Source organism: Platichthys flesus, chromosome 14 (assembly GCF_949316205.1).
Source record: "Platichthys flesus chromosome 14, fPlaFle2.1, whole genome shotgun sequence".
In the NCBI taxonomy this organism is placed as follows: domain Eukaryota; kingdom Metazoa; phylum Chordata; class Actinopteri; order Pleuronectiformes; family Pleuronectidae; genus Platichthys; species Platichthys flesus.
The window spans coordinates 6,267,002-6,285,302 of NC_084958.1; the positions used below are offsets into that span (position 1 = coordinate 6,267,002).

The 18,301-nt window shown below is 43.8% G+C and overlaps 1 protein-coding gene across 1 annotated transcript in view; it reads left to right on the forward strand.

Annotated features, from left to right (window-relative positions):
* Nucleotides 1–283: 283 nt before the first annotated feature.
* rnf220a (ring finger protein 220a) overlaps nucleotides 284–18,301 on the forward strand; it is a 161,052-nt gene continuing 143,034 nt past the window's right edge. Inside the window, exons 1-2 of the mRNA XM_062404211.1 lie at nucleotides 284–424; nucleotides 12,962–14,001. Coding sequence (XP_062260195.1) covers nucleotides 13,353–14,001 — 649 coding nt within the window. The 5' untranslated portion in view covers nucleotides 284–424; nucleotides 12,962–13,352. The remainder of the gene's footprint in view (nucleotides 425–12,961; nucleotides 14,002–18,301) is intronic.

Below are 18,301 nucleotides of genomic sequence, written 5' to 3' on the forward strand. Positions count from 1 at the left end.
CACACCACCGCCTGCCACCGTCTCTGCGATCCTGCGCTCCTCCAGCGGCTCTCACTCCCCTCTCTCTCTCTCTCCTCTCTCGTCCCTCTCGGTGTTCCAGCGGAGGGGCTTGCACGCGCGATTGCGCTATTGATAGCCACTTTACATTGTGTCTGTGGAAAGTCAGCCTCTCTCTCTCCCTCCCTCCCTCTCTCTCCCAGTGTGTGTGTCCTCCTCTCTGGCTGCGCCTTTGCGAACCTAACAGGGAGGTGTTAACTACTTTTGCTTCCCTAAAGCGCCTCCCGTTATCTCCGGTGCCGCTGCGCAGGAGCCAGAGGGGCCACCGTCACTGATCTCCCGCAGAAAAGTTTTTGGTTTGTTGTGAGGATAAAAAAGAAGAAGCCGAAGAGTCCTGTGTAGAAGAGGTGGATTCTGTCGCTGCGAGGTGAGTAACTGACTGTCTTTTTGTTATTGTTGTTGTTTGGTTTGAAGCTGATACAGTTTGTGCCTCCGCGGCTCTTTTCGCGCTGCGCTGTTCTCCTCTGCGTTGGAAACGGATTTCACTCAACTTTCACGGGGACTGCGCGCTTTGGGGACCGTGCGTTTCCACACGTGGAAGGAAATAAGGAAATAAAGAAGAAGTCACGGAACCGTCTCTGTCCGTTTGGGCACGGACTATTACGCGCGTGTGCTTGTGCGTTAATATCTGTACACGTCTCCGTGGACGTGCGTGCGCACATGCGAGGTTTCCAAAGAGGAAAGTGGCTTCTCGAAACACTTGAACTGTTGAGTATAATGCGTGTGACAGTGGAATTACGCACACATTACCACCAGCTTACACCCGTGCGTTAAAACAACACACACTGCAACTTTTTAAAACTCTTGCTATTGGTGTTGCCATTGGTTTTCAGGAAGGTGTGACCTCCTGGATTTTGAGGTAAATTCCTTGAATTATTTATGGGAAAAACAGTTCTAACATAGAAAAGTACAATACGATTATGTCATAGGAAATGTCCTCTTTCTTATTCCCGCGGACCTTTCCCCTTCATACCCGGCAAACCCTAAACAATGACCTTTAATCAGCAGGCCTGGTGTGAATTTATTTATATTTAAGTTAGACATTAGTTCCTCAGCTTGAAGCAGCAGGGGTTATGGCTCACTGAGTAGATCCATGGTTGGTTTTCAGCGAGAATACAGCAGCTCTGGAGCACTAAAGCGCACACAATGATGAGGACATGTGGCTTTAACTGCCGAATATTGGCCCCGTTAGTCAGGGTCCAATAAAGCGTCTGATGAGGCGATTTTAACACATCACGTCACATAGATACAAATGCACTATATTTTAAAATAAAGCCATCATTAATCTCAATTAACGAATTTGCCTATTCAACTTGGATTAGGAACGTGTGTTTTTATCCAACCAAATGTGAAGTTTAGTTAAAATAAAAGGGATGTCACCAAAGAATGGAATTAAATGAAAATGAAAAACTGAGAAAGGAGATGTAACAGAAAATCCCACCCCCGGGGAGCGAGCGTGTCCTCTCCCACACGCAACAAATTATTCTCAGTTTCTCTCAAAGACTTTTACATTCAAAAAGGAGACGTGCTGAGTAGCATGCGCGTGCTCGTGCGCTTACCCCCCCACACACACACACATAGGCCTAAACACAGTTGGGAAACACCTGTTAACTAGGGAGCCACTATAATTTACATCCTCCCCTTAAATAAGCAGCGCCCAACCATAGGAAGTCCCCGGGGCCTTCCAGCTTAATGGCCGAGCGCAGTGAGCCGAAGTCGGCTTCCCCCGAGCGCCAGGTCCCGCTGCTGCTGCTGCTCTGCGTCGGAATTAAATAGAACACACAGTTGTAATTTTTGGCTTAGAGTCTTTTCTCATTAGGAATAACGGACTGCTGCTTTTAACTGAACACAGGTTTATATTTGTATCAATTTGGCCAACAACCTCCTCGCTTTTATAATGAAAGGTTATTTACGTTTATTTATATCTTTCGACATTATATTTGTTTTCATTTATTTAAATTAAAAAAGTTGGTATTCAGTGCTAGGTGCGGACACAATTCAAATCGTGTGTGCGATCGTCTTTCTTTTTCTTTCTTTTGTCAGTTTCTAATGGTTTTATCCTCGCAGTAATATTTCATTAACTTGTGCTCGCTTCTTTATTCCTTTACTCGCGTCGCCACTTTGTCTTAATCACATCCATGCCGGTTTCTTTTTTTAAGGAGCAAACAAGTGAGCAGTCGCGCACGCGCCCGGATCAGCGCGCACTACCGTATACAAAGCCGCAGCGCTCAGAAGAGGGAATAATAAAATTAGTAGTGTGGGAAAAAAAGTGGAGCAGACCCATTAGTAGTGATTTCCAAGTAGGAAAGTCCTCTCAGTGGCGAAGCTAAATAGCGCGTAAAAAAAAGCACTTTTGGAGCAAAGGTGCGCTCGGGGCGGGTCACTGCACTCAGCTCGCTGTGAAGACGAATTATTATAGTTCCTTTAAAAAAAAAGTCAGAAGCTGTGGTTCAGATCCACTGATCCCAGCGCCGTTGACCCCCTCAGATTGATTTTATTGATCAGTCAGATCAACGACTCCTCACTTCTAACGAGCTGCCGAGCCTGTTTCAGTTTGCAGCCAAACACATTATAGACCGCTAATTATCTTTTAAAGTGTGAAACGATGAAGGAGGACAGGCGCGTCACAGAAACATCGTTTTTCTAATGGAATCATATTCGGACGCTTGGTGATTTCTCGTCTGGTTCCTGTTTTCATTTGGTGATATTTTTTTTGAATTAATGCAATTTACTGAATTAGTGAGCAATCGTTTCATCGTAATAACCCGTATGTGTAATTTGTACATTTAAACTGCACAGAGCCTGAAGCAAATGCTTCCTCTATAATTCGTGATGATTAATGTAATTTAGAGAAGCGTTTTATTTAAGGTGATGTTTATATGAATGGCTCCCAAAAAAACGTTCAGTAATTATGTTTTTGGTTGCGTGTTAATAAAACATTCAGTTACCCTCACTTTCATTCCTCGTGTCGGGTTAAATCGATCATCTGCGTTTCCTCATTGGCATTTTTTTTAGAATTTTCAATTGATACAAATTAAAGCGGCTTTTTAACATGTCACTACATTTCAGTCCGCGGTGATAATGACGCTGCCGTCCAGACGGATGCAGCATCTTTTCTATCATCTTGTCTTTTTCAGTCTCACTTTTCACTCCTCGTGATTTATAGGCCGCCTCGTGTGTGCGTGTGTCAGATGGACTCAGCTCAGCTTGTCCAGATTTAATCGCGCCACAAAGGCCTGATATTTATATTGATAACTTCGTACAAATGTCGGATTATAAATCAAGTTTCTCTTGCCAAATGTTTTTTTCTCCTTGCTGTCATGAGAAAATCCGCACGTTTATTTCCTCAAACAAACCTAATGTAACAACCTCGATTTTCATTTAAAGTCCATGAACATCTGTTCTCTTTTTCTTTCTTTTTTTTTTACTTTAGCTTATTTATTCATTTAGGCCTTGTCTCCTCCCAAAGGAATAACCTGCAGGCGCAGAGAACGAGAGAGGGAGAGAAAAAAGTGTCGAGGCTGGAGGAAAAGTAGCAAAAGATGATTTATTTGTCAGCGTTTTCGATTCTTACCCCCCCTCCCTCCCTCTCTCTTCTCTTCTTTTTCTTCCTCTCAGCAGTCAGATGTTATTGCTCGCCATTGATCTCCTCCTGCTCTCCTCCTTTTTGCGCTGCGAGAAGTGAACTAAAATTAATGTCCATTTCACACCTCTGTCCCGGATCGATGGCCGCGGGGAGAGGAGTTAATTTTAATCTGAGCCCGCAGAAGCGCGTCCACATTCCAAATGATGATATTATTATTATTAATAATAATAATAATAATAATAATATATAAAAAAAGAATAATCTAAATGTATTTGTCAGCTTTTTTTTACGTCGTATATCATCATAAAGCAGCTTCGAAAATATATAGAAGTGGAGATGTTTTTATCAGTGTTTTTATGAAGGATTTGTTATCCTCGTCGTTTTGAATTTGTTTTAGCGCCAACTCTTAGAGGAAAAAGAGTAAAGTATTTAAGATTATTTTTAAAGAAGTGTGTATAACTTAGATTCCAAAAGTCCAACAAATTAAATTGTCTATTTTGTCTGTGTTCCTGATCAACAATTGCTATTTTTATTTATTAAAGCCTCTCACTTCTCATATTTGGGCATATGAATGCGTCATGACGCGCACACTAACCACCCCCCTCTCTCCCTCCCATAACATGACAGTAATAGTAAATTAACCATGGATCGCTCTGTTGCGACTAGTTTGATGACCCCCCCTTGGTCTATTAAGTCCTATCAATATGCACTAATTCCTCATTCTTTATTAAAAGCGGATCCGGCTCATTCTCCAACCACTTCTTCTTACCCCAACCCCCCAGATCGCCCCCCCCCCCCCCCCCCCCTCCTATAGAGTGAGTGTGTTTTTATAATTGTGTCGTGCTAATAAACACTAAACGTCACGCAGAGTGGAAACGAAATAAGCGTGTCGCCGGCAAATAGAACAAGTGGCCTCCCGGTCCCGCGGCACGTCCGCATCCCTAAAAAGTTTGCGTCGTCGTTGTCTCGTTATCGCCGCTGTAATCCCCATGATTAAGTGCGAGGGGCCGGATGCAATCATTTAATGGATGGGTCTGGTGAGAGAGAGAGGAGCTGTCTCACGCGTCAAACCCAAGAAATGCGTCTCTGCTCGCTGGAAATTGCAGCCTGTCCGACGCGCGCATTGAGATCCTGGACCGACTTGTCTTTGATTTGTCTGAAATTTCATGTTTGAACTTCTATGAAAACTTTATTTTCTCCTACCTCCATCACTTTCATTTCTAAATTGTATAGTGCATTTAGCTTATTAATTAATAATTTCGGCAAACAGACGATATAAGCAGTTTAACAAAAAATGGTCTCCTATGAATTCCATAAATGTATAAAAGTGTATGTATTTCACTGGCTACAGAGGCACTTGTACATCCTATTTGGTGTTTGAAACCCAAAATGTAAGTGCAGCAAATGCTCAAAATGCGTTGCTTTATTATCAATCAATTTATTTTAACTGGCAAACAGTGATAGATAATAATTCTGCCGTGAGCCCGAAGTTTATCCTCTTGCTACAAATGTGCGTGCAATCATTCCTTTTATCGATGCAGGGAAAGCGGAGTAGCTCATGTCCAGTCATTTTCTATTGGAAGGAAATCACTCCACGGATGGGGATGCAGCAGCAGCAGCAGCCGCCTCCGTGTTTAATGGTCTGATTGCATTGGAGAAGGCAGCCACTGATAATGCCGTTATGGGGGGGGGGGGGGGGGGGGGGGGGGGATATCACTCGTGGACGCCATCGGGCAACAAGAGAAAGTCAGAGAATTAGACTAATGGGGAGGGGGGGGGGCAGAAGTTGTGTCGGATGTCAGATACTTTCTATTCTCCATATTTGCTCCGTGTCTCCTTCTCTTCTGTGTGTCTATCCCCCTCCACACCCCCCCCCCCCTCCCCCTCTGCCGCCACATCATATCTCTCTCTCAGGTTTCCCCCTCCCCACCCTCATTCGTCAATTACACCATGGGCCGGATCACAAGCTCCCTGCATGGAAAAATGAGCTAATATGCCCACCAGCCCTCCCACACACCTCCCCCCCAAGACACTGTAGTTGCATTTGCGTCGATTGCAGACACGGCGGTGTTCACGTATCCCGCTTATCATTTCTCTCCGTGCAGCCGGCCAGGTCATCCAACCAGGAGAGGAGACTGATACAGGGAGGCCGATGTAACCGGCCGAACGCATGAGCACACACGACACACACCTGTAGCAGCACACACCTCTATGCATCTGCACACATGGGGTTTCTTATCGCATTGCAATGCTCGGCAGCCTGGTGATAGGCTACAGTTTGAGGCCTTCATGACGGAATGCGTCCTCATCAAACCCAACAGGCCCAGCACCGCTGCCCTCTCTCTGACTCTGACCTTTGACCTCTGTGTAGAGCACAACAGGTCACCTCCCTGTAGGTATTACAGAAGTTGCCCCTTGTTCGTATTATCGTTATTAAGTCTGCAACAGAGGATTATGACAGTTAAAAACGGTACCTGGCAATAGTTCTCCCTTGTTAAACTCAAACTAATTAGCTTGCCCTTGCATGCAGCCCTGTAGTACAAATGGTCCGGCCAGCCGCCTGTCCGCCTGCCAAGCCGGTTAGATTAGTGGCTGCTGTTTGTAAACGCCGGCGCAGCACAGCTATAAAGAGTCATAATAGGGCGACTGGTGCCGCACACTCAGTCACACTCCTGCAGGAAAGCCAACACACTCAGTCACCTGTCGGTCAACAACCAGACGCAACTATCATCTGTCAGGCTTTTCTGCTCTTCTTTTTTTAACTTTGAGTGCATCCATAGGAGGCGTTTAGAACAGATTGGCAGCTCCTGAATACATTTTTTCTCAGCCTTTTGTTAAGGTCACTGTAGCAGTACCAGACACAAGCTATTCAATTAAAATATAGCAAAGATATTTTTAAAATCCCATCCCCTGTAGATATGATCAACCTCAGGAGTAAAGTCAAACCATTAGTTCCTATTTTTCATGATTTATTGATATTTTTTGATATTTTCTAATCAAATACATATTGCAACACGCTCTCAAATAACAATTCTGGCCTTTCCAGAGCACGTCTGCACCTGCCAGCGGCCAAAGATGCAAAATTAAGTTAGTTTAACATCATTTCAGGGAAACAAAAAAGAAAAAAAAAAGATGCAAAGAGTTTGTTTACCAGTAATCCAAAAAGAGCACTCTATGGATAGCCATGTATGAGCAAAGGAATGGTGTGCTTCTCCCTCTTAGCCTCTCTGGTACCAGGAATTAGCTGGCCCCGCTGAACCGGGCCTCGCTGGTGCTGCCATGAATAGAATTCCCCACCGCAGGTTCAAGGCCGACTTCCAGAAAGATTTTTTTGTCTGCTTGCCATGGGTCTGTCTCAGAGATCACAAAGGCCTGTTTGAGAAGTGAAATATTCTCGCTTTCTGTATTTTGCATTAACATCAAAAGAAGGGAGAGGAGCATGGCACAAAAAAAAAGAATCCAGTCCCTCTACTTTCTTTCTGCATTCCAAAAACACAAATGAGTTGACGTGTCTCCCCGCTTAGAAGCACTTTCTACAAAATCTATTTGTTGTTAGTTGACTGCTGCGGAAAGCTCACATTTTCACTTGCACAAGCTTGTCCAATCCTTATTGATTTTGGTGCTGAATATTGCCCAAGTGTCATTATCCACCTCGGGATGATGTGTGTTCCTGTCTATTATTAAATCTTACTGTAATATTTCCCCCCCTGCTCATGCATATATCGCCTGTTTACTGCAGCAGCTGTTGGCTGGAGCAAATAACCGGCTTACAGATTTCATACCAGAGAAGAAGAAGAAGAAAAAAAAAAAACACAGAATCATATTCGAAAGACATTTGGTAATGAAATTGTGGCTTTTATGCCTGAAAAAGAGAAACAAGGACGAATAATGTGAGGGGAAGAGGGGGGTGGGGGGGCCGAGATAAATGGGAGTGATTCTTATTCACAAGGACATTTGAGCTTTGCCTCATGGCCAGACATGAATGAGTAGATTTCAATAGTATCGACTGTTGCTTCGGACATCAGCAAACACACGCAGACACACACACACAACTACTCATGCGCAAGCACAAACAGTGCAGTCTGTCTGGAATACAGAGTGGACCTGTCTGCAGGTCCGCTCATGCTTTTAATGCTAAATGGAGAAACACACACATATGCACACACATACACAAACACACTGTTCAGACACTTTCTATGTCGGGTTTCATGATGGTAAATATTTAATATCTGACATCAGGGTTTTAAATAGCCATGTTTTCTTTGTCTTTTGGCGGCTGAGACGTGTTCTCAGATCCGCCTGGTTTACTCTATGGAAGAATGGTATGGAAGAAAACAGAGCGTGCCCTTTTTTCGGTATATATTGTTGAATCTCAAACCATTTTCAGCCAATTCTGTCGTTTTTGGCAGAGCTTTGACTCTCTTTATGTCGTGTGATCACGAGAGAAAAGTTATGAGGTGAAAGCCATGTATCTCTATGACAACAAATGTTCTGCAAACTCCAAAAATTTGTAATAAAAAGTTGGTGTTTGGGGAGTGACGACATCTTTGATTGATTGAGGGTTCAGGAGTTCCATTCAGGAAAGTGTCTGTTGCTCAGATTTTTTAATATGATATTTTTGGAATGTATCGAATTATCATCATCCTGATTTATATTCATATACCTTGCTTTGTTGATTGTCCAAGAGGTGGGTAGCTTTGATGGACGCCCATATTCTTTTTTATGAACTTGATTTTTACAGTGTTGTAATGACCCTGATATAAGATGTGTCAGGCTTTCGCTACATCGGCTAAACCACATTAAGAGAAGTACAGTGTATATGGATGGCAGAGGCCGAGGGTAGACTTAACTGGCCGTAAAGCTTAACTAGAGTTTCGGGGCTATTGGACATGAACATTTTGTTCTCAGGAGACTTTGTTTTTTCTCTGTTATGCCACATACTTCAGATCGCTCCTAATGACCTATAACTAATTTAATTATGAGACCATGTATTTGGAGGAATTGCATACACGTAAGTGTATTGAGTTGTATGTTCTAAGTTTTTGTGTGTCTAAATTGTCTATGTATAGATGACCTGGTACGGTGGGATTCAGTGTGCGTGCTTTCACCAGAGAGATGAGTTGAATGACAGCCTGACATGTCTTGTAATAAAATGTAAAAGTGGCACTTTCACGCCTGTCAACAATCTCTAAAAATACCAGTGAGTGTCCTCACACGCAACACACAAACGCACACACGCACACACGCACACATGCACACACGCACACATGCACACATACTGGCCTGTGGTTGTGAGTGATTTTCTCCCGGTCTCCATTAGAAAAAAAAAATAACTTCAACTGCTATGCTTGCTGACAGTCTCCGCAGACACACACTTAGACACAGATGCAAACACGCATACACACACCAGTCACAGTCGACAAGACGTTTTTCTAACAAAAATTGGATTCTTCTTCGTTCCTCTCCAAAACTCCTGCAGACACACCGGAGAACTGGATCTGACAAGTTTCGGTGACGTGTTGGAACAGCAAAAGCGTTGGTTACACACTCAAAGCATCCATGCGAGAAAAATATTTATTCCGACCAGTCAACAAACAGGAAGGCTTCAGTAAGACGAGCGCTCGTTGTCACCGCCATAGTTATTTGGATCCCATTTTCCCTTCCACTTTTCTCATCCTGACACTCAGGACTGCCTTCTCTTCAAATCGTTATCAAAAGAATCAACTGGAAGCAGAGAATGTTTTTTTTTTATTCCGGTTTACAAATGCACCTTATTTTGAAAAGCCATCATTCAAAAAGCATCCATTATCCAAATGTCTCACCGCGCAAATTCTATTTATAAATGGCCCAACAAGCAGATCATATTCTATTATTGTGTTTAAAGAATACTAATGTTTATAACCTCAGTTACCATTAGTTTACATGGAATCGTTGACTGCCCCACCCTCCCTCACAGTAGCTCCTATTTCCTGAGTGAAATTCCCCCTCAGAATGATGTTAAAGCACATTGTTGTTGACACTGCAATTTCACCGACTGGCACAACGTTGTCACTTAAAGTGCAGATTTGACGTGAAAAGCCCCGCTCGCTGTTTTGTATTTAATATCGCACTGACAGCTGTATCATTCCTCCACACTGTAATCAAATTATGACAGCGTGGCAAATGTTCCCCCCTGTGACATTTTCTATTATAAAATGCATATACCCGGTGTCAGACAATGTGTGGGTGATATCCCTAAGTGGCAAATGGGATTGTAAGTGGCACGTGTGTGTCTGTGTGTTTCTGTGTGTGTTTTCCATGTAATTGCACTTGTGTACTGATGATATGCATATAGGTGTGTGTCACCTGGAATTATGGTTGTTTTTTTTATTGATAAGGTTGAAAAGCATCACTGACTTTCAGCAACTTTGTGACACTTCTATTAGAGCTATATCACTAGAAGGTTATTCAACACATATACAGATGGATACAAAAGCCAGTGGTTATTATATACTGATGTCCACAGGCCTCATCACACACACGTACATATGTGCCAGGGAACTGAGATCACATACTTCCATTCTCGTCTCTCCTCGCATTTCTTTATTACTTTGCTTCCCCTCTCCACCTTTTCCTTGTTCCCTCCTCTCCTCTGTTCACTCCTCTCCTCTCCGACTACCCACCGTCCTCTTATTGGATTGGCTACATCTCTTCTGCGGCCCTTCACTCGCCGCCTCTCGGCCTGCCGGGTAATGATAATAAATTTGAAATATCCCGGTACTTATCAGTGTATTACCTCCCTATCAACACCTCAGACACACTCCCTATTTAGAGGTTATACAGGAGAAAGCGTGATCTGATCTACGCCGCAAAACAGAGCGAGGATGCCGGCGGAGAGAGTGAGAAAGTCCGATAGAGGGAAGAAAGAGAAAGAGGAGTTAACTTATAGCTAGAGAGGGAGGAGAGAAAGACAGTCAGAAAAAAGGGTTTGGTTGTGGCTTCATTTCCAAAGTGCTATTTCCAGGATGGATTGAGATAGGTAGAGAAGAGAGAGGGATGGAAAGAGGAAGTGGTGGAGGAGGAGGAGGAACAGAGTCGTGTAACGTGACCCTGTGGCATCTGTCCAGACCAGAAGCGTGTTAGCGTAAGCCGTTCTCAACACTCCACACTGGCCTACTGTACATTTGCGGTAATGTAAAACATCTCACATCTCCCCATCTCCCTCTGTCTCGGGGCCCTGTCCTCTCAGCTCCCTCTTGGCGGTTGTCTGTGTGTGTGTGTGTCTTTGTGCGGGAGGTGGGGGAGCGTGCCAAAGTCGAGATCAGGTTTGGAAATTGATTTGAATGAGTGTTGTGGACAGCTGATAGCTATAAAAGATTTTCTCCTTTCATTTCCCTGGGAGTTTCTCTTTTGATGTTGGCTGGTAGTCAACGCAGCTTTGAAGCTCGTCAAGAGCGGGCCGGGACGCTACTTGATACTATGTGAGTTTGTGTTTGTTGTGTGTTTATGGATGTGTGTACACGACTTCATGTTTGACCTTTTCAAGTCACACCGGGGTGGAATTTTGATGGTGAATTTTGTGAGAATATAACAGGATATTGCTTTTTCATAGTACTATGGCATGTAAATGTATCAGATGAAAAAAATATCGGGTATAATTGCACATGATAACCTATTTGCATTTAATCAGTCATCTGATTTTTTTATCCTGTGCAACGCACAAAATCCTGCAATCACTTATGTAATACACCTTAACCTACCCTAAATCGTACATATTGGCTGCTTAACAAGTCAGCCACCTTCAAATTGCCCTTTGGGGATAAGAATCTCTGAAATGTTATTTTGTCGTTTCATCGGCTGCCTCCCTGCGTTCCTCAGACCCACCAATCGCACGCGCTCATCTAATCCCCAAGAGGGAAGATTCTAGTCTGTTGCTACGGATGCTGGGGGGTCACGAGGTCAAGTACGGCTAATTTATTCACTCAGTCAGATTTCCTCTGGCTCGTGGATGGCAGATGGAGTGGTCTGATATGATATCACCCATCTGAATCACCCAAGGGAGAAGAGGGAGCCAGAGATGGGTCAGGGAGGGAGAGATGGAGGGATGAGAGGAGAAGAGATTGACAGGGGAGATGTAAAGAGAAAGGAAGGACAGATAGTAAAATTGGGAAATTAAATGTGGTTAGATAGAGAGATAGGAGAGACGGCAGCATAGCCTGCATGGGTGTGGAGTGTGTTCGCCTCACCGATTCGGGTGTCGAGCTGCACATTGAGCTACATAGCGTCTTATCAGATGTGTGGGTGTGGGTGAAGTGTGGATGTGTGTGTGTCCTTATCTTAAGACAAGTGGTTCTGGTCCAATAAGATCCTGGGAGATGGTAGGAATAAGCGGCTTAGACCAAGATCTGAGATGGAAGAGGGAGGGAAGAGAGATAGCTAGCGCAAGTGAGATGAGAAGGGGAGATGAGGATGGAGAGAAGAGGAGGAGGAGGAGGTGGAGGTGGACAGATTAGCAGGGTGGAGGACAAGGAGGGGACATTTGGAAAGAGATGAGACGTGGAGGGTTGTAGAAGAGATCAGGATGGAACGATGTGATGTGGAAATAGTTTGGAGAAGTTTTTTCAAGAGCAGAAGGGAAAAGAGGAAAGTGGGGTTTGGAATTTGAAAGTTTGGGGTTTGAAATAGTTTGTGGCTTTTTGTCAGGGTGCAGGGATTTCAGGATCTTATCAACAGCAACACTTTTTCCTAAGAGAGTTAGAATATGTGGCTTCAACAACAGTGTCCACAGAAGAAAACAGGCTTTGACTTCAACTCTTGGCTTCTTATTTGAAAATGTTCCACTAAGCTCTTTTCCACTACATACAAATGGAGATCAAACCTTTTCTCTTGTCCCTGAAAGTATCCTCAAGAGAAGATGGGGAGGTCTCAAATAAAAGGGAATGGTACGCAAAGCGATGTGAATTTAATTCAAGAATATTAAACCTTTTGGTAGCAAATCTTGTCTGTTCCGAAATGGCAAAAGCCACATTCAATCTCTGAAAAGAGAGTGCAGCTCTTGTTTGACAACAAGCACATTTAACATTATGTTTAATTTTATTATATTTTCATAAATGGGGTTTAAACTGGGCGTTTAATTGACAGAATACATCCGGTGTCTGGCTAACAACTGATACAGCCGGTCTAGTGAGTTGGTCAACTACAGGTTCCAAGTACATATTCTTCATGCAGGGTTTTCAAGTTATTTCTCTTATGTGACAATGTACTCTCAAGAATCCTAAACATGATGTAGAGTTCTGAAAATGAAATGAAATCTAATATATGTGTTTTGTATCCCCTCAGTTTGAAGACCACAAGAAGATGAAGACCCAGCTTTGATGTCCACTTTCTCCAGACGCCTTGGCTTCCAGAACACCTCAAACAAACACTTCAAAAGGGAGGATTTTACTGCCTTTTATCCAGGAGGGAGAACTTAGTCACAAACATTTATTGTTCGTGGAATGATCTGGACTGGACATTTCAATTCTTTAATTTCAAGAATACTCTTCTTTCCTATGAATGGCTATATCCTGAGCCCCTTCCTCAAAAATACATACTGAACTCTTAAACCAGATTCCCTCACTTTCTCAGACCCTTTCCAAGGGTCTTGGACATTGTTTCCAATCTCACTGAGGAGGAATAATCTCCTCCTCTTCCTCATAAAACTCTTACAAGCTCTATCTTCTGTCCAGACATGGATCTCCACAGGGCAGCCTTCAAAATGGAGAGCTCCTCCTACCTGCCCAATCCCCTGGCCTCCCCTGCTCTAATGGTCCTGGCCTCCACTGCTGAAGCATCTCGCGACGCCTCGATCCCCTGCCAGCAGCCACGTCCATTTGGCGTCCCGGTGTCAGTTGACAAAGACGTCCATTTGCCATTTAACAATGGTTCCTACACTTTCGCATCAATGTACCATCGCCAGGGCGGAGTCCCACCAGGATTCCCCAACAGGGACTTCCCGCCTTCCCTCCTCCATCTCCATCATCAGTTTGCTCCACCTAACATGGACTGCTCACCAATCAGCATGCTGAATCACAGCGGTGTCGGCGCCTTCAGACCTTTTGCCTCACCTGACGACCGGGATGGAGTACCGGGTGGGTATCAGTCGGCTTTCACCCCAGCCAAGCGCCTCAAAGGCTGCATGGATGCAGAGGCTTCCCCCCACCTGCGGTACTCTGATGCAGAGGGGAAAGAGTATGACTTTGGAGGTTCACAGATCCCTCCTGGAAGTTCACCCAGTGGACTGAAGGCTGGGGACGACTGCATTAAAAAGATCTTCCCTGTGTCAGGCCTCCTGTCTGATCGAGAGACTTCATCCAGCCCTGAGGACCGCATCGAGCGCTGTAAGTAGCAATTCCATATTACACTCAAGCAGACTAGAACTTCATTGAACTGTGCATACACATGGTGTGACACGTGTGACATACATCATGAGAAAAACCTGAATAAACGAGTGGAAGCCTTTCAGAGCACAAAGGGTCACTGGAAAGTGTGATCAGCATGACCAACATACTGGATGCTATGGTCTTTGCAGTCATCAGATCTCAACCCAATTGGGCATGTATGATAGATTTTGGAGCAGCGTGTTAGACAGTGCTCTTCAATGCCTTTATCAGAACAACAGAAAGAGGGGGTATCCTCTGAATAGAGTTCTGAAGCTTCTCTGGTGACTTACAGACCTGAATATAACACTTTCTGTTGGGTTCTTCTTTCCTACATATTTGTCACCCATATGTATTTAGAATTAGATTGAAGGTATAGTAAGACGAATACTGAAAATGATCGCATAATGTGCTCTCATCAACATCTACAAATACATTTACACAACACTCAAACCATGTTGTCCTACACATTACTATCATATTATATGATATTAATGTGGTATTGTTATGATATAAAAATGATAGGTGTACAATATTTGAATTAGGTTAAACAACCGAGTCTTATCTTACTGTCCATCACCCGTTTATATCAGCTGATAAGAAATCACAGGTTGTATGAACTAAATTGTGTTGCGTCTAGTCTGAACTGTTTCCACAGTTTTGCACTGATCCCACAATTACAGCAAAACTCGAAAAACATCCTAAACCACCATGTTTTAGGACTATTCCACAGGCAACTGTGGTAATTACATCTGTAAACAAGACACATGCACAGAAAACACACACAGACAAATCTAATTCTGGCTCTCAAATTAAAAACCCCAAATACAACTTGCTGCAATTTGTGAAAGGATGCAAATGTTCACAAACTAGCGCTGCACACGCCAATAAACAATCCCATCTATGTTCTCTTGTCATCATCTCTCCTGGCTCTCCCTATCCTTGTTTCACAAGCCCACAAGCTCCGCTAGTCACATTAACATTCACCAGTGGAAGGATGCCATTTGGCCTTCACGCGCTGGGAATCTGATTAGTGTTTGTGTGTGTGTGTATGTGTGTATGAATGACTGGTTCAGAGACCGGCCATGCTCTCTGCCATCAGCATTCATCATAGCTCTACGCTGGCAGCCTCGTTGCCAAAAGATTTACCCACATACCCAAAACCTTGGCATGCTGTGTGTGTGTGTTTGTGTGTCTGTTATGTGTGGGTGTGTATGTATGTGTGGCTGTGTGTGTAGTAAAAGGGAGTTGTGAGAGCTCCAACCACAAACACACAAGTGTGCACAAACACTCTTGCAGACACACAAATCTCAGTATGAGCACCGAGATCATCTTCACATGTCAACAAGCTGCATCGGATGTTGGTGACAAATTAGGAGGGATACAGACATAGAGACGTGCTTATTGTGTTTAATCTCAGATAAAAAGTCTCCATCAGTCAGTCAACTCTTCGGTCTTGTTCATCATATCTCTCATTCTTTGCCTTTACTTCACTGCTCTTTCTTTCCAACCTGTTTTCATCTTTGAGCGTGTGTGTGTGTGTGTGTGTGTGTGTGTGTGTGAGAGAGGGAGTGTGGGATGCATCCTTGATGGAACACATGAGAGACAGAGGCGACGACCTGAGACTGATCCGATAAAAAGACCACCGCAGGAGAGTCAGAGAGGGTGAGAAAGAGAGGGATGAAATTGGGAAAATGACACCCGGTGGCTGACTGGGGGGAGAAGAAGAAAGAAAAGAAAGATATCAAAGAGCACATCAACTGAGAGAGGGAAAGAAATAAGAACAGAAAGACTTGTGACTCTGCTGTGGTACCGGATATCAATTTGAGAAACATTATCCTGCTGATTAAATTTCAAATGCAAACCTGGTGTAGGTGCATTTTAACTTCTTGTGCTTATAGCGGCACCAAAAACTTCAGATTGTGAGAACTGTGGCACTAGAGTACGGAGTATGTGACTGCACTATGTGCCACCTTGTCTCTACACATGCATGAGCACTAAGACTGAAGCCAGAAATAGAATGGGAGATGGGTGCGGGGCTCCTGTGCTGTCTTTTGGAACAGCTGAATCTGTATCTAATCAGGTTAAATCTTGGCACAAGTTGCCTCCACCTCGACCATGGGCTCCTAATGCAATTGGATGTGCAGAGGCGCTGCTTACAGAAAAGAATTATGGGTTCTCCTTCACTGGCTTTGGCTGTCCAGTGGAGGCGTAAGGAACAAACAACACTTTGGTACATCCCATGAGGACGCTGCTCTTGCTGCTTCACACACACATTAGCTAACTAGCAGCCTCTGTGCTGCTTCACACATACAGTAGCAGCCTCTCGGAGGTTTATAATGCTCAGGATCATACAGTGTCGTCGCACATTCTTTAATCACTACAACTTTTATTTCATTGAATAGCAAATTAATTATTAAAACTACAGATTCCAAAACCTTCTCAATAATTGACGTTGAAGAATAGACAGCTTAATTTATTATGGATCATTAAGAGCAGCTTGACATTGTCGATCTAAGCCTCGCTTTTGCACTTTGAACCACTATGTGTCATTTACCATGTATCTTATCTGCTGTATATTGATATTATTTACATGGTGTCATTTTATATCTGCCTTTTAAGTACTGATATCTCTCTACTAAATGACTTACACAGAACTGATACTGTTATTTATAGTTCAAGAGAAATCCCAAATGCAGAAATCTCTGATTCAATCTCACTGGCCTGCATAGAGTTTGCAAGATCTGCTTTTTCATCTTCAGACTTGAACTCGAATTATCTTTCTCAATATAAACACCATCAGCAATCTCATCTCCACCGACATATGCAAATTGCCTGTGTCCCAAATATGTGATCGATCTACTGTATGTGATGTAAATTTGATCCTTCTAGTGCAGTGCCTGTTCTAGACCTGCCTGTTTGGAATGGGCTGTCTGCTTGACCTGTGGTAACGCTGATTCTAGTTTTCATTCTGAAACTGTAAAAGGGACCTGCAGATCTATGGAATCCTGAAGCTGCGCCACCGCTGCTGCACACAGACCTGTTCACCTGTGTATTCAGAGTTAGGAGAAGCCCAACTCAGTGCACAGAAGCCAGAACTTGAGAATCTGTTGTTGAGTCCCTGCCACGGCTGCTAGAGAGCGCTGGCTGGCAGTTTATCCAAAGTTGAATAATATTGAAGGTATCTCATCTCCAAATTCAACCCAGCCCGTCCTTGGGCCCTTTAAAATACAGATGCCAAGTGTGAAGCCGACAAGAAGAAAGGGTCTGGAGATATGAAAGCCACACAGACAGTTTGTTCTGTGGGTGGAACTTGTGGCAATGCATTCAATGCATTAAAAAAATAGAACAAAGTCTATAATAGAAATCTGATTGTAGATGAATGTGAGTGACCAGATCTTAAATGTAAGATTTTCCACGTTATTAATTTTTACATCAGTCCTGCGTTCGTCCACTAACACGTGTAATTTATCCCATTGCAATCCAATCACCTGTCACGCAAGTTAATCCCGCAGGTGAAGGGAAATCCTCACTTCTCTGATCCACACTTACAAAAAAAAAAGAGGATATTAACTTGAAAAAGCCCACACCTCTAACTTGCCCAGGCTGAATCCTGTCAGGCTGCACTGGCTGCCACCCCAGGCAACAGAGGCCTGCTCTCTGCTAAGCCCTCCCAAATCCCCGCACTGCACCGGCAGGCACGTCGGCTGTTAACTAAACCCGCTAACCTGTCAGCCGCTAAACCTGCGCATAAAGGCCCCATCATGCCTTAAGAGGACTATGCATGTCATATTATATCAAAAGCTATTACCACTCACTGTATTCACATTGTGAGGTTGTAGCAGGAGAACGCAGGGATACGAAAGGGGGTATTTGTGCATACAGTGAAAGAGAGATGGGAATTATGGGATGTGTGATTGGAATTAATGGGAGTGTTGACAAATGTAACAATCCCTGCCCCCGCCCCCTCGCACTGCACTTTGGTTTTATTTGCAGAGCGGATTCAAAATTTATTTTGTTGAGCGATGTCAAGGTTTAGCTTGTTTGTGCGTCGGTGGCATCTCTCCGTCACTTTTCCATCCTTCCTTCAACCCCCCTGCTATTCCCCCCCATGTGTGTATGTGCATCTCCACATGCGATTGTGTGACACTGTAGTCTGTTTGTATTCTGTCCTAAGTTTGTTTTCGTTCTCCTTGCTCTCTACATTTACAAGGCTGAGAGATTTACACCGAACCTGAATACCGAACCCAGATTTCCCCTG